The sequence below is a fragment of the Cryptococcus neoformans genome, chromosome 8, assembly GCF_000149385.1.
Source record: "Cryptococcus neoformans var. neoformans B-3501A chromosome 8, whole genome shotgun sequence".
Taxonomy (NCBI): Eukaryota; Fungi; Basidiomycota; class Tremellomycetes; order Tremellales; family Cryptococcaceae; genus Cryptococcus; species Cryptococcus deneoformans.
The window spans coordinates 115,178-129,830 of record NC_009184.1 but is presented as its reverse complement, the minus strand read 5'-3'; the positions used below and the strand labels follow the sequence as shown (position 1 = coordinate 129,830).

General features: G+C 47.1%; 6 protein-coding genes and 2 non-coding genes across 8 annotated transcripts in view; 3 read left to right on the top strand and 5 right to left on the bottom strand.

The window, feature by feature from the left end:
- Positions 1-25: 25 nt before the first annotated feature.
- Positions 26-670, top strand: CNBH0510 (hypothetical protein; the record flags this gene model as incomplete). The annotated part of the gene is made up of 3 exons (XM_768911.1): positions 26-91; positions 154-305; positions 373-670. 3 exons carry the CDS (start codon positions 26-28, stop codon positions 668-670), a joined length of 516 nt encoding a protein of 171 aa, XP_774004.1.
- Positions 671-935: 265 nt separating this feature from the next.
- Positions 936-1,024, top strand: CNBHt130. Its single transcript is given in 2 exon segments — positions 936-975; positions 988-1,024. It is a non-coding gene; the product is annotated as a tRNA-Ile (tRNA).
- A 758-nt stretch (positions 1,025-1,782) lies between these two features.
- On the bottom strand, positions 1,783-3,357 carry CNBH0500 (hypothetical protein; the record flags this gene model as incomplete). Its single annotated transcript, XM_768910.1, has 3 exons — positions 1,783-2,498; positions 2,770-2,944; positions 3,001-3,357. The coding sequence occupies 3 exons, from the start codon at positions 3,355-3,357 to the stop codon at positions 1,783-1,785; spliced, it is 1,248 nt and encodes a 415-aa protein (XP_774003.1).
- A 1,610-nt stretch (positions 3,358-4,967) lies between these two features.
- CNBH0490 (hypothetical protein) lies at positions 4,968-6,576 on the bottom strand (the record flags this gene model as incomplete). Its single annotated transcript, XM_768909.1, has 7 exons — positions 4,968-5,039; positions 5,104-5,216; positions 5,269-5,422; positions 5,469-5,548; positions 5,598-5,937; positions 5,988-6,172; positions 6,222-6,576. The coding sequence occupies 7 exons, from the start codon at positions 6,574-6,576 to the stop codon at positions 4,968-4,970; spliced, it is 1,299 nt and encodes a 432-aa protein (XP_774002.1).
- Positions 6,577-8,458: 1,882 nt separating this feature from the next.
- On the bottom strand, positions 8,459-8,547 carry CNBHt040. The gene is given in 2 exon segments: positions 8,459-8,495; positions 8,508-8,547. It is a non-coding gene; the product is annotated as a tRNA-Ile (tRNA).
- Positions 8,548-8,982: 435 nt separating this feature from the next.
- Positions 8,983-10,468, bottom strand: CNBH0480 (hypothetical protein; the record flags this gene model as incomplete). Its single annotated transcript, XM_768908.1, has 6 exons — positions 8,983-9,050; positions 9,110-9,793; positions 9,844-10,002; positions 10,079-10,196; positions 10,274-10,298; positions 10,365-10,468. 6 exons carry the CDS (start codon positions 10,466-10,468, stop codon positions 8,983-8,985), a joined length of 1,158 nt encoding a protein of 385 aa, XP_774001.1.
- A 578-nt stretch (positions 10,469-11,046) lies between these two features.
- On the bottom strand, positions 11,047-12,313 carry CNBH0470 (hypothetical protein; the record flags this gene model as incomplete). The annotated part of the gene is made up of 4 exons (XM_768907.1): positions 11,047-11,117; positions 11,180-11,713; positions 11,767-11,934; positions 11,986-12,313. The coding sequence occupies 4 exons, from the start codon at positions 12,311-12,313 to the stop codon at positions 11,047-11,049; spliced, it is 1,101 nt and encodes a 366-aa protein (XP_774000.1).
- Positions 12,314-13,849: 1,536 nt separating this feature from the next.
- The window catches only part of CNBH0460 (hypothetical protein), a gene marked incomplete at both ends in the record, with an annotated part of 927 nt that continues 123 nt past the window's right edge, over positions 13,850-14,653 (top strand). The window contains 4 exons of the mRNA XM_768906.1: positions 13,850-13,947; positions 14,001-14,154; positions 14,208-14,339; positions 14,402-14,653. The exon at positions 14,402-14,653 is cut by the window's right edge and continues 123 nt beyond it. Of these exons, the coding sequence (XP_773999.1) occupies positions 13,850-13,947; positions 14,001-14,154; positions 14,208-14,339; positions 14,402-14,653 (636 nt within the window). The remainder of the gene's footprint in view (positions 13,948-14,000; positions 14,155-14,207; positions 14,340-14,401) is intronic.

Below are 14,653 nucleotides of genomic sequence, written 5' to 3'. Positions count from 1 at the left end.
TCGATTAAAACAACAAATTGATACGATGGGGTTCTTCGACATATTCTCTTGTTGTGGACCTCGAAGTGATAAGCTTAAGGATCCTGAGCAGGTGGGCTGTTGTGTTATCCTAGAACCGGGAGATTTGTGGCTGACAGATGGCGGGGTAATCAGGCATCAGAATCCGCCACTCTTCTACCACCTGCACGAGCAGAGTCAATTATTTCAGCGGATAGCCTTACAGGATATGGTGCAACAGAGCAACAACACGGTTTGACAGATGAGCAACGGACGCGAATGGCTGCCATCGGCCGTGAAGTAGGGAGGTGAGATGCTCTTTGACGTACATTGCGTGCCCCAACTTCAAATGCTGACTGAACAATCAATTTGAAGCTACATGCTTCCTGTATCAACCTCTCCCCAAAATCGCACTTCATCCCCAGCTCGACGTTTCTCTACCTCATCAGCTGGCTCTTCTCGTCCACCCTCACCTTCTCCAAATCGACCAGAAACGACACCCGTTAATGGCAAACTTCAAGCGCCTAATGGTAACCATGAGTCAAAGGGTGACGACGAAGACGGTGTAGTTAGGAAGAATTTGTTCGCTGGTGGGAATATGGGCGGCAATAGTAAAGCCAAAAAAGGAAAGGGAAAGGGCAAGGGCAAAGGGAAAGGCAAGGGGAGGAAGTAAAAAAAAAGGTATTGGGTAGTTCGACTAAAGATGACAACGCCATAAAGAAAAAATCTGGTTATCTTGGAGGACAGTTTGGTTATGGGTCTTAATGGTTGCACAAATTACGCTTAATGATGTACTGCATGGATATTTTGATTTTATGACACTTACCTTTAGCAACTTTTGTCACTGCTCTTACTTCCAAAATAAATGTCTGACTGACTGACGCAATTATAAATAAGCTATATAGGTATTTGGTTTTTCTCAAGATCAACAGATGATCGGTCGATTATATCAGTTGGTTTAGATAGTGGAGCTAATAATTAAAAATTTATTACTCCAAGGTCGGCGGTTCGATCCCGTCATCGATCATTATTTTTATCTTTTTCTGATCAGTTTCGTCCTCCCCTGTCTTTTATATATTTTTATCCTTGCCAACAAACCCCCATTACCTGAGCATGAAACTGAGAACTACACCTCCCGTTGCCAAAAAGACCACTCAAAGGTTATTGCATCCCTTTGGAAGCTTACCAAAGTCCCAGCTTAACGAAGGAAGTTTTAGCTTCTTGCTGCTATTATTATTGGACGGAAGAAGATGAAGGTGAGGAGATATACGTTATTGTTTCAATTCAATCTTCCCAAATTTTGGCAGTCTGAGATGGGTTAAATGGGTTGGAAATGATGAAAGTGGGAAAAGATATGAGGATGCGGGGATTCATAGGATAAATGGATGATGAAAGAGACCGACAGGACTTTGGAAATGCTTGGGTGATAAGTTCAAAATATGTTTTAAGGTTCACCATATTGAAGGTTGTCACAAGGGCTTCTTATGATCGAATTTTATATGTACCAAGTTTCTTTTTGATTTCGCTGCACAGACAAAACATTCATAGCAAGTATATAAAACCCGAACGACATAGACGAATACGAACCGAACCACACAAAAACTTTTCGATACAATTGTTGTTGAGATAACCCTTTCGAAACACATACTATATACAACTAGTGTATAGCTCTTTTTCCGTTTACCTGTTGTAAGTGACTAACTATTCTCTATAACCGATTCTAGTTTACCCAAGATCTTTTATTCAGTTCCCCAGATTGACTGATCTGTCGACCGGCACAGTCTCCTAGTACCCGTAACCCATGGCTTCCCTACCAGCCCGACTACTAATGTCGGACCTCTTGCCCTTGGATTCTACCACACACAAATCATCCCCTACCTCGCTCGCCCCAGGAGGAGGAACACCCTTCTCAAACGCCTCGCGTTGTCTCGCGATCCACGCTTCGTTGCCCTTCTTTTCCACCGGATTGATGGGGAGGAATATCTGTCCAACAGGCTGGGTGGAAAATGGCAGTGCAGTGTGGTGGAACAAGACGTCACCCGGCAAGAGCTCGGGAAGAACGACCTCTGTGCCCGCCAAATGAGGGAAGTCAGGTGCCGGCGAAGGGCGGTGAGAGATGGTAGGGTCAAGAACCCAATTGGCAGGGTCGAGGTAAGAGGAGGAGTCGTAAAATGCAATCTTGGACTTGAGCGGGCGGAAGAGAGGGCGGAGGAGGGTGTAAGTGGCAGCGTGAACGGAGGGTGGTAAGCGGGTTGGCTGGGGAGCAGCACCGGTAGGAGAGGACATGGTAGGGGTAAGAGTAAGGTGAGCAAGTAGAGCTCGAGGGCAAGACCAAGGGTTGTAAGGAGAGGGGGTGGTGCGGAAGGGAGCAATACCTTCACGGACGGTTTCGGCTTGAATGTAAACTTCCTGACCTAGAAGCGAACGTGCGAGCTGGGCGTTGGCAGATAGGACTGAAGTGTTGGCTCTGGCAGCGATAAGAGCGGGATTCCAGTATATGCCTATGAAATGGTGTCAGCATGTGGCCTCGATTATCGCATCTTTCCATTAGAGCAAAAAATTAGAGGGCGACAACGACATAACCTTCAGTAGCAGTATCCAAAGTACCCAACTGGAGGCGGCATTGTGGTATTCTCCAGTCCGGACAAAGAGGAAGTATGAAACCTAAAATGCCACGCTATCCAGAGGCTTCGGACGCCTTACCGATCAAGGAACGGAAGCAGGGAGAAACGGAGACGAAGGAACGGACGCAACAAATGGAAAGGGACTCACCTCGTTCACCAGCGTCATTGATCGCCTGCAAGATCTCTCGAGCCCATCCGATAGCTTCGGCGTCAGGGACGACATCGCGGATGACTACAGCACCAACATTACGGATGGCATCGACCGTAGACTCAGATGCGAGATGACCTGCCAAAGAGTGGAAAGCGATTTGGGGGATTTGGTTCTGCTATTGGCGTTAGCTACATATGGAATGGTAAACTCCATTGAGAGCTGACTCACTCCCGAAGACTTGATGCTTTCCAATCCAGCAAGAATGTCGACCCAAGCAGCTTCCACTTCCCTTCTCTGTTCTTCATTGCCAAGCACGTTCTCTGCCCAAGCACTCCATCCATCGACCTTGCCTTCACGGTGGTAAATCTCGTACTTGACCTTGGCCTTGAGAGAGCGACCCCTTACTTCATGAGCACCAAGAGGCAAACCTTGTGCTGGAGAGGCAGAGTAAGAGTAAGGGGGACGAAGGGTTGAAGGGGCTGTAGCGGAGTAGACATGAGAGTAAGGAGGGATAAGTCGCGAAGCAGACTGAGAACCCGAAGGCTGGTGGGCCGCAAGAGAAGTAAGAAGTCGGCGAATTGTCATGTGGAGTAGGTTTGCAGTAGACGAGTGAAGTTGTAGATGAAGAGATGATGCCAGTGGGTTCGGGATTGTAATGAATGCGGAAAAGATCGCTTTTGATGCGCAAGCAAGACGCGAAATTCGAAATTAACGTCGCGGTAGTTTATCGTATTTAACCGAGGCTTATCAGTCGGCCGCCGGCAAGGCTTCGGTGACTTTTGAGAGCGATTCTGGAGCCTCTGGGGCGCTAGGCAAGTATGTTTCTTGAGTTAGAATATGATAAACGGAAGAGCGAGATGGAAATAGTGATGAACGGGTGGGGGGACGAAAAGGCGCGGCAAGGCAAGAAGCTAGAAGCCGGCGGCTTGATCCAATTTGATGGGCGATAAGGCGCGAGGGCGCAGGAACGGGTTTATCTTCCACCCGACGCTTCTTTTTTGTTTCTCAAAGGAGGCTGTCGCTGGATGCAGACTGATCGTGCGAGCAGATGCCACTGGGACAACGGTAGACGTTTAGCTGATGTACAGAGATGAAAAGGTAAAAGGAAAATAAAAGTTATGGTCAACGGGGAATTCTATCCAAGCGTCTCTTGCTGAATAATTAATAAGTAACACAGGTGGATTCGAAATTTTATGCTCAGCTGTCGGTAAATCCATGTATCGGGCACCCACCGGGAGAGAAAATCTGCTCCTATATTCATAGTATGAATATCCTCCGAACACGTCATTTTTGCCGAGGTTTCATGTACACAACATGCAAGCCTGCTTGTTTGGTGCCTGTTATTAATTGCCATGCCCCATATCTTTTCTCCTATTCGTCGACACAGAAGATGCAGGACAAGAAAACGCGATAGTGAGCTGGGATTGTGTGTCAATTCTTTCTGCTGACTGAGCTCCGAGCTCTCGGCGGCCCCGGCCAATCCATCCGGCGCAAAATGCCTCCTTTGTTGCTTACTCCACCAATCTTCAAAGCCATATCTGGATGACGCGAGCTCCTTTTTCCTGAGCTCCCTTACTACTCCGAGGAGCACAATTACTAGATACTACGTAATTAATAGGAAGTTACTTGTATACGGCTGCAGAGATGAGTATAGGGAGAGAGCATGCGGCGCTTTTTGCTATTTTCTTCTCAAGCTGGACTCTAGACTGCAGGACGCAGGTAGGATGACCAATAATCGATTAGAATTGTATATAGAAAGTAACCATTGCCCCGGGCGGACATTCGGGCGAAGATTTGTTGTTGACCTCCATTTCTTCGTTCCACCACGTCCTCATGTCTTCGCTATTTGCATCCTCAACGAGCTCCTTGCCATCCGCCAGCAGTCAAACAGGAGACAAAAGGGGATAAGAGCATTAAGAAATTACGCGACACTTTATAAGACGGACAAGAATGACAAGTACATAGCATGGACGAGTACGAGCAGCGAACATACGACATACGTGTTGACAGAGAAACTGAAAAAAGATAGTAGAAAAAAACTCTTTCAAGAAAGGCAAGGGAAGAGATAAAGGTAAGGGCAAGTATGTAAGTGATTATGATTCAAAGTCTGCTAAATATAACTACATTTGTACTTGGAGAATCGTTTGGGAATTGGCCATGTGGGCGTTGCTCTTTTAATCTTTTACTTTGGGTCATTATAAGATACCAGAGTCGCGTAGAGCGTTCTGGAGGATAGTTTCTTTAACAGCTGCAAATACCAATCGAATCTGGAAAAGGGTTATCAGAAACTGGATATGTTGTTACACGAGGAAGGTGATACGGCAGACGTACGTTTGACGTATCAGTCGCTTGGGTGAGATGGGGATACACTGATAACCTCGCTCGATTGGTCTGGGTGAATCTCCACAAGATATACTTGGCAGCCTTGTTGATATCCGCTCCGCCTAGATCCATAATCAGTCATATACAAACTCTCACCAAGGAAAGAGAACATACCGGTGTATTCAGGGAAATACTGTACAAGCGGGACTTTTGGTAATTTTTGCTTGAACAAGTCTATCTTATTGAGGAAGAGGATGACGGATGTTCGCAGGAACCATCTTGAGTTAATCACAGACTCGAAGAGAACCAGCGATTCTTGCATTCGGTTCTGAAAAGGAATCAGCATATATCCTAACAAATGCCAGCACACTCACCTGCCCTGACTCTTCCAGCAATACTTGATCGTACTCTGACAATGCAACACAGAAGATAATAGAAGTGACCGCCTCGAAACCTAGATCTGTGTAAATGTCGTCTCATAGAATCGATAAAAGATTACTCACAATGAATCCACTTCTTCCTCTCGCTTCTCTGTCCACCCACATCGAACATGTGAATGCTCAACTGTCCCATGTTAAATCGCGTCTCACTAATACCAGTCGTCTTCGTCCTCGCTCTCAGAACATCGGCTTCATCAGGCACATAATCGGGCCCTGCGATCTTTCTGATGTTGGCGAAAAAGTAAGTTGCAGAGTCCATAAGGTAGAACTCTGAGCTACGATCCATGACAGAGGGAATGACAGGATCGTGCCAGAGTGATTCGATGTTGTACAGGATTTCTGAGGGGATTACAGCATCGAGACCGGCATCCATGCGGTATTCAAGGATACGATCGGCATATGACTATGTCATGGTAAGTAATGGTCAACGAGGGTGAAAGATGTATAACATACTCTGTTGTTGGCGTCTTCAGGGTCCACACCAATCTTTCTCATAGCCATAATCAACGCCTGGGCAGAGTCAAGGACGTTTTTATAGATGACTCCTCTGAAAGAGAGCAGTTCGTCTTTAGAGTAACCATTTTGGTGGATAATCTTCATCTGTTTGACGATTGTAGATTTTCCAGATTCACCGGATCCTTCAGAGGCCCGTCAGCACACTTCTTCGCCATGGAGAAGAATGCTCACCTAGCAGTAGAATCTTACACTCCTTTCTAAACTTCTTCTGGTCATCTTCCAGTTGCCTGTCTATTTGATTACTCCTATCTTTATTCCCTTTTGAATCCTGTGCTCCTGGTGGTTCTGTAGATGCCAAAGCAGCTGCTAGCCCCTGTCCCCCACTCGTTCCTACCCTATTTGTTGCTGTTGTGTCGCCCTTTATACCGTTTGCTGTCCCATTGGCGGCTGATGTACCAGCACCAGCAGCTGTGGCTGTAGCTGATGTTGAGGCTTGTGGTGGGCGGGAAGAGGTAGAGGTTGAAGGGACTTGCTTGGTCTCTGCGGTCTTCTTAGGGGCTTCTGGAGTAGACATACAGCCGCCCATTGTGAATTGGATTGAAGACGGTAGAGAGATGGAAAGAAAGACGGGTATGAATGGGGTGGAGTAATGAGAAGAGATGTGGGGAACAGAGGGTGCTGACAAAGGATGGATTGAAGTGGTCCAGAGATTGGGATTTAGAAGATGTGTAATTGATAACTGTCTATTTTGTGGGTCTGCATAATTTTTGTATCAGCGATGATTCGTTTCGTTTTCACGAGAAGCCAAAGAGCAGCTAGTGGGCGAATGGCCTCGACGCGACTTTATGCGACATGACAAGAACGGGAGGTCTGGCCAGTGACGGACGCGACGCCGAGTAAGTAGACAAAATTGTATGCAGTAAATGACACATGCGCCGCCAGGATTATCAAAGTTGTGCTCCAATAATTGAAAGATCCTTCCTGTGCAAGCGGTGGCCAAGACGTGTAGGACGCGGATAACGGCGACGACTTACCAGGCAAGGGTTCTGCGTGCTATTCCCCTGGGTAGCCACTCTCTCCTGCGTGTCGGGACGTGACTGAACACTGATCTCCTGATGCTGACTCGGGTGTGTTGCTGGAAGGTGGATGTCAAAATAAATGGACAGTAATTGAAGACGAAGGTGAATGAGATTTGGTCTAGACACGCACATGGCTCAGCTAACGCTAAGTAACGCTTCTTCTTCAAAATTGCCCCACAGGCGGCATCCGGCGAAACAGATTACTTCTTTTAATTTTTGCCTGTGTTCCATTTTTGGCCTCGGACAGAGTATACCATGCGTTGGCGGGTTTCTCTTGTACTGTATAATCTCATGGGTGGCAGGGCAAAATGGGATTGCATAAATGAACTGGAAGAAGTTGCTGATACCCATATTAATGCTGGGCTCTTCCACGACCACACAGCATGTCACAAAGCACAACAGCTCGAAGCACAGACGACGATCGAATCACTGATCATTGCGCACCACCGTCAACCATCATCAACCCGACGACGCCCAATGACAATTATCCAGAACTCCGGCATCCTTCTTCACATGTCGTTCGTGCCGTACAGAGCACACAAAGCACATAAGAAGGCCAATGATCATGGCATGCTGCAAGGGAATCCGGTTGTCGCCCCTTGCCTTTCCGTCCTTGATCTCGGCCGGTTTTCGATATGACTGATGGTGATTGATGCAAAAGGTCGACAATTTTTTAGCTTTTTACGGTCTCAGATCCCATATCTAGCTAGGAACAAGAGGTGTTACATAGTTAAAAGGCAGGTGCGGCAGACGGCGAACAACAGGGATGGCCGAAAAAAATGGCTGCCGACGAGGGAGGAGGGCAGTGGGTAGCAACATGCACAGGAGGGGGAGCGGTGCGTGGTCAGGTCCCAACGCCATATGCCATAACATGCAGTTGCAGTTAGTCGCCATTAAAATAAGGCGCCCGCGCCCGGCGGCCATATGTTCTCCTTCCTTGCTGCTTTTTTACCCAATTCTCATATTCTCCTTCTTTCCTGCTCTTTTACGCAACTTTTTCCTCGTCATCCCTTTTTTACGCCTCTCGATTGACCCCTCAAAGAACGATGCAGTGAAAGGCTGCAGCATATACCAGCGCAGATGACTGCGGAATAATTGAGAAGATGGCTTTCTTACTACTTGAAGGCACCCCGCTTGTACGATTAACCTGAAAGTTGCAAAGTCGCAAGAAGCTGCTAGTAGAAGATAGATATCCAGAGGAGGGACGGAGGGAACTGTACATATTTCGGATAGCAATAGCATACAATCGAAACTGTTGTCGCAGTATAGCATAAGCAAAATACTTTCCCAAAGCGGCAACGAACAAACCTGACACCGATCGAACTGGAAGTATACATGATATGATGGCAACTGGAGCGATCGAAGAGGAAAAAAATATAATTAAAAAAATGATCGATGACGGGATCGAACCGCCGACCTTGGAGTAATAACTTTTTAATTATTAGCTCCACTATCTAAACCAACTGATATAATCGACCGATCATTTTTAAATTTCACATTTATTGCATCCCTATAAACTGTAGTTTAGTCCTCTCAACACTTGCTGCTGTGCCTACATTGGTTGATTATACAACTATGTATAATGCTTATCAAGAGACGGGCACATAATTGCTTATGTATGTTAACTGAATTCATCTAATCCCTTGCGTTTTGGATCCTTTGCTATTTGCTCCGCGTTTGAGCATATCATATGTCCTTTTGACCCTTGCGATGAAAGGGCTATTATATACAAAGGTAGGCTATTGACCCTCAAGGAGTCATGGTTAGCCTGGCACCCAGACATCCATATGAGCATGTTTTACAGGCTAGTACCAAGTAAAAGTATTCGGAGAGCACAGCTGACAAAAGTATGTGCATTTCGAAGTTCATCTGTTTTATGCAATATATAGTATTTCCGTTAAATGATGTTACTGTCAATTGCAGACAATAGTAGTATCGCAAACTAAACATCGACTGGGACATGTATTCTGGACCACCCAGTCTATCAAAATCATCAGCAGTTATTTGTACCTTCAATCATCCGACAGCATCTGCACTTACTGACGGCGCTCGATCCTGATTGAGTGTTGGCACAAATCATTAGCTGGTTACCTTCACATATATGATCCCCCGCATTGTATCCGGTACCTTCGTTATCCGTACAAGTGATCGATTCGGTGGACGACACGCTTTGCAAAGCAACAACATCCGAAGTCTGGTCAAGAGCAGCAGAAGTGACGGACAGAACAGCAGCGGCGGCGGATGTGATGATGGCAGTAACGGAAACTTCGTCTGACGCAAACCAAGCTGACGTTATTGGGGTAGAAGACGTGGAAAGATCAGATGTAGCCTCTGGCTGAGAAGTGATTTTCGCGCTTGACATCCCAGCACTGGTAGCTGCTCCTGTTGCTGATTTCGCAAGCCCTGTAGCGGTCGCTGTGACACTAACATCTTCAATATCCCCTCCAGTGGGAGCGACTCCTTGACCGTCGGCTGTTGCAATTACTACTGGATCTCCCGCTGCGTCTCCACTGATAGTAGCACCCCAAGGTTTGGACAATGTGCCAGAGCTAGGGAAATTGTACAGCCCTCCTGTATACAGTGTGGACGCAGATGTTGGGGAGTAAGAATCAGACCCCGGAGCAGGCGCCCAAATTTGGTTGTCGACGACCTGGACGGTGAGCCCAGTTGGGTTCATGGCCGTAGTGCCGCAGTCCTCCGAGTCCAGTAAAACGTAAGGACCAACTAGTCCCACGAGTGAGTTTTTTTATCTTATTTCTGCCGAACCTACTCACCACCGAAGTCAATCTTCACATGAATGGCGCATTCCGCACAGGTGTCCCAGAGGACGAGCGGCTCATCGTAAACAAGCTCAGTTCCATCCTCCTTGAATACCTTAACTTCTTTACCACACCATGCACTCTTGTCGCCCTCCATCCATGTTTGGTTCATGGCTAGTAGAGTCAGCCTTGAATCAACCGACCACTTCGTCAAAAGGTTGACAAATAAGGAGAGCCAAGAGACGCTTACCAACTATCCTATTTGTCTTCAAGTCTGTCTGCGTGGGCCCATTTTGTTCACAGCCTGGGTAAGCTGTCTGGTCTGAAGCCCAACCAGCACCAAAACGAGCTGCGCATTGGTCCCCAGTCTTTTTTCCGAGCAATAATCAGCACGGATGGCTAAAAGAGATAGATCCACCCGGAAAGAAGAAACCGAGGAGCTTACATTTTCCCAACCATAGTCATAGTATCTGAAGAAGTAAAGAAAATGGAGTATCAGCAGCCTTAGCCTATCTTTGTTCGTCAGTTAGACTTACACAGTCCCAGTGGCCCCCTGAAGTTCATATAAAACTTCATATGCCTCGACTCCCAAGGCCAAAAGGGAGTTGAGAATCGTCAAGACGGTAAAGAGCGTGGGCATCGCGCCTGGCGAATTTGTTAGTCGACAATCAAGGAAAGCTGAAGGACGAAACGAGGTGGGATCGACAAGCAGCAGGATCTAGCCAGCCAAGTAAGCTCATATTGAGGCCTACCAATAATAGCTGATATATAAGGAGGTTCTAAGTGAGCTCTCGGGGATCTACTGCGATTGCATCAATGCTCATCCTTTCATGGTTTCCCTTGTATTGGAGGTGTCCTTTTTACCCTTTTACATAGCTCGACCTGATGACGCTACGCCTCGGGATACGAACGTAGCAGATGTGTTCATGCTAGAACCTTCGCATTTTTCTATTAATTAGTTAGCCATCTCTAGCCGACGCATGATCGCTGTTGATGGAACATCCCTTGCTTTTCATCGCCTAAGCACGAACGGTCAGATTAAGGGATAGGTTTGTTGTTAACTCTCTTTCACTCTCTCCTTGGAATACACTCCCTCAACCTGTTTCGCTTCAAGCGAAATACATACCATTGATAATAAGAAAAGATAGATGACTTGCAAATCGCTGAGAAGATGGAGTAAAAAAGAGATCAAACAACTGGTGTTCGTGAGGATATAAATTACTCGCAATCGACAGAACCGCTATTCGTAATCAAACAAGTTGCGCCACAGGTTTCAATCGTCTCCCAGCCTAAGGTAACACATATTTATCAGTATCTTGCCTTCCAAGCGGGTAAAGATAAAATAATTCACCAAGTGAATCGATCGTGAGATAGTTGCAGATCTGCAGCTCTAAGCCTGAACATTGCCAAGCACCAAACGCACAGGTACTATCCCCACATGCCGTACCTGTTGAGGTAGCAGCTGCGGACGTCTCTACTGCATCAAGGGCACTGCTTCCCGCGCTATTAGCATCCGTCTCCACAGCCACTAGGGCGATCTCATCCGTAGAAAAAGGGCTGATGTCAGTGCCTTGAACCACAGAGGAGTATGAGTATTGGAGACTGAGAATGGCGGTGGCGGTGGCTGTTTGCTGGGCAGAAATCACAACTTCGGATTGAGCAGATGTGACGACGGGACGAGAGGCAGAAGTAACAGCTACGGCAGAGCCAGAGGCTGCGGCGGTGGTAGAACCTACGCCCATGTCATCACTGCCTACCTCTTCAGAGTAACCAGACCCAAGGCCGACAGAGGGATTAACTATGTAGTTATCCAAGACTTCGTAGGTCAAGCCTGTAGGGTTGTTACCGGCACAAGTACCGCCCTTGAGTTCCACAAATGTGGGAGCTGCCATATGTTAGTAGGGTGACACGTCGGAGGGGGCTTGAGAGAGGACACACCAGAAAGGTCAAGAATACCTGAGTCGGAGCTAGAGCAAGCATCACAGCCATCCCATATATAGAGACTACCTCCGCTGTATGCGAATTCACCACCATCGGCGTTGTAAATCTTAACCTCCCGGCCACACCATTTAGCTGGATTAGCCGCAACTAAAGCCGAGTTGAAGGCTTTCCCATCACTTAGCAATCGGCATTAGATTATAAAGGTCCAGAACGTACCGACAATGTTATTGGTATCGATCTCTTTCAGGGAGTAGCCACGGCTCCTTTCGCAGTATGGAATACCCCCATTGATACCAGAACTTGTAGCCCAACCAGATTGAACGGGATCATCGGCCGAGGAACCGCAAGCCTCTGAACTAGAGGTGCCTTCGGAAACGTCATAATAGCTGGACGGTTTCTGATCAGCTGTGAACAAGCTACTGACAGTAGAAGAAAAGGCGTACAAAGTCATCGCAGCGTTGGACTTGGTAAAAATAGTTCCGGCCGTAGCAGGAAGAGCGAGAGCCATCGCGGCGACGAAAAGAGGAGTGGTAGACGAGAACATTACGCCAGGCAGTGTCCTTAATCTTTTAAGAAAGAGTTATCGTGATAAGCAAGATAGGACTCATATATGCAAAGTTCGAAGCTCGTCCTTTTGCAGCGCTTAGAAAGAGCGTAATGTGTAAAGAATGTTGTCGGGCGTCCCTAGTGCTTCTTGATAGAGACAAGTCTAGGCCAGCTAGGGCAAGACTTGTATAGATAATGAAAAGTGGGATGAGAAATGCAAAGGATCGAAGAAAGCCACAAGAGACGGTGTTGAAGACCTGAGGGTGAAAGAAGAGCCTCTGCCTGCTGCCTGCTTGCTCGTTTATCACCATACACCCATCCGAAGATAAAACAGCATTCCTTTGATCGAGTGTCGAGACCCTGCATTGCGTGTGTCGCGGAAAGACAATCCTTTATTGCTCAGCTCCAAGTGCGCATTCAAGGACGTGCATTTCGGTTGCTGGGCTCCTTGAATAGTCTCTTGCTGATATAATTATGTAAATGGCCACCGTTGAGCCACGTGTAAAGGGGAGGCACCAGATACCAGATTGATGCCCTGTCGTACACTGTATAACTGCAGAAGGGTAATATCTGGTTGAGACCGAGAAAAGGGAGATACAAAACATCGGAGTAGTTTGGGATCCACCCGGCAGTGCCAAATACCACTTACACTGTCACGTTATTCCCTGGTGGAGTATCGATTGCTCTCGATCACACACACAGAGGAATCCAAGAACGAGCTCTTGACGACTGTAAAACCTGGAGGGCTGCTGTCCTTTAGATCTCTCTTCTGCTGTGCGTTATAAGTGCGACGTGTCTCAATCAAGAAACTGGTTTAAACGTCTCATGTTTCCGCCGCCGCTCTCAAGATTTGATGGATGACGGAAATCGTTCATTTGGTTATTATCGTCAAAGATTGTTTGCTCATGCCTTTGTGAAGCCATGCAGGGGAGCTGGGGCAAGGTGGTCATCCTGATATACTGTGCGCTTGCCAGCTCTACTATGATGGTCCAAGGGTTTTGAACAAGATGGTCAGGCGATGGACAAAAAACGTTGGGCAGAACAGATAGAAAGAGGATGATTGACGGATGGCTGATGACAACCTTTTCCCTCCTGGCAGCGCAGCAAGACTCAAAAATATCCGATGGGGATGTCCTGATCTCAGTGGGTTCCATCGTTCTATCATCACAGGGCGTCCGAAGGATTACATAATACCGAAGACTTCGGCTAACCGACGAGGGACATATAACTGCAGCGGAGTTTGCAACGCATTGAAAGCACGTCGAAATCACATCATTATCTTTTTTATATATTCTGTCTTTTGCCCGCCGGAGAGGCTCCATCTCCCGTAGATGTGGAATCAAGCTGATAAGGCGTTTGCGGCTTATCGCTAGTTGATCAGCATTCAGCAGCCAGCAAGCACACAATATGGTGAATATGTATATAAGCGACTAAATAGCTTGGCTCGGGTCCCCATCGCCCATTACTTATATTTCTGAATGAGTAATAAGCTCTTGCCGTCTCATCACCCAACCACTTGTAAAAGCGATCCAAAATGGCCAAATACACTCTTTACCAACTTATTGGCAAGGCGGAGCATCCTGATGGCCGAGTCATCTCTCCTCACGTTTGGAAAACCAAACTTGATTTAGCGTAAGTCTACCCTCTCACCTGCAGAGTGATTGCAAGTGCTGACTCTATATCAGCTACTTTGACCAGGAAGTCAAAGCTGAGGGGAAGACTTTCCCTCAAATCCGAGGAGAACTCGTCGAAACTACCAAGAATTCTGCGGTGACCGTCCCCACTATCGTTGACGACGAAGGTCTTGTCATTACCGACTCTTGGAAAATTGCTGAATACGTGTGTCACATATCGCCTTGGGAGCTGGGACAAGTGCTAATAGAATCTCATAGCTTGAAGCCGAGCATGGATCTGCTGAGAAGTCTGTCTTCGGCGGACAAGTTGGCAAGGAGTTTGCCAAGTTCGTTGAGATCTGGAGCAACACTACTCTTGCCAATGAATTCCGACCTCTGATCGCTCCTGCCGTATGTAACCATCATCACTTACATCTCTCCCAAGATCATGAGCCAATCCCTCAGTTTACTAGATCTTTGAGCACTTTGACGAACCTTCTAAAAACTACTTTATCAAGTCCAAGTTCGGAGACGACCTTTCTCGCTTCGAAGCGCATAAATCCAAATTCTCCGATCCCAGCAATCTCAACGCCCAGCTCGCTGCCGCCCGTACCCGATTAAATGTCATCGAGACTCTATTGGGCTACAAAAAAGAGAAAGGAGAGCCTCTCTGGTTGTCCGGTAAACCTTCTCATGCTGATTTCTGCTTGTTTGGCTGGTATGCC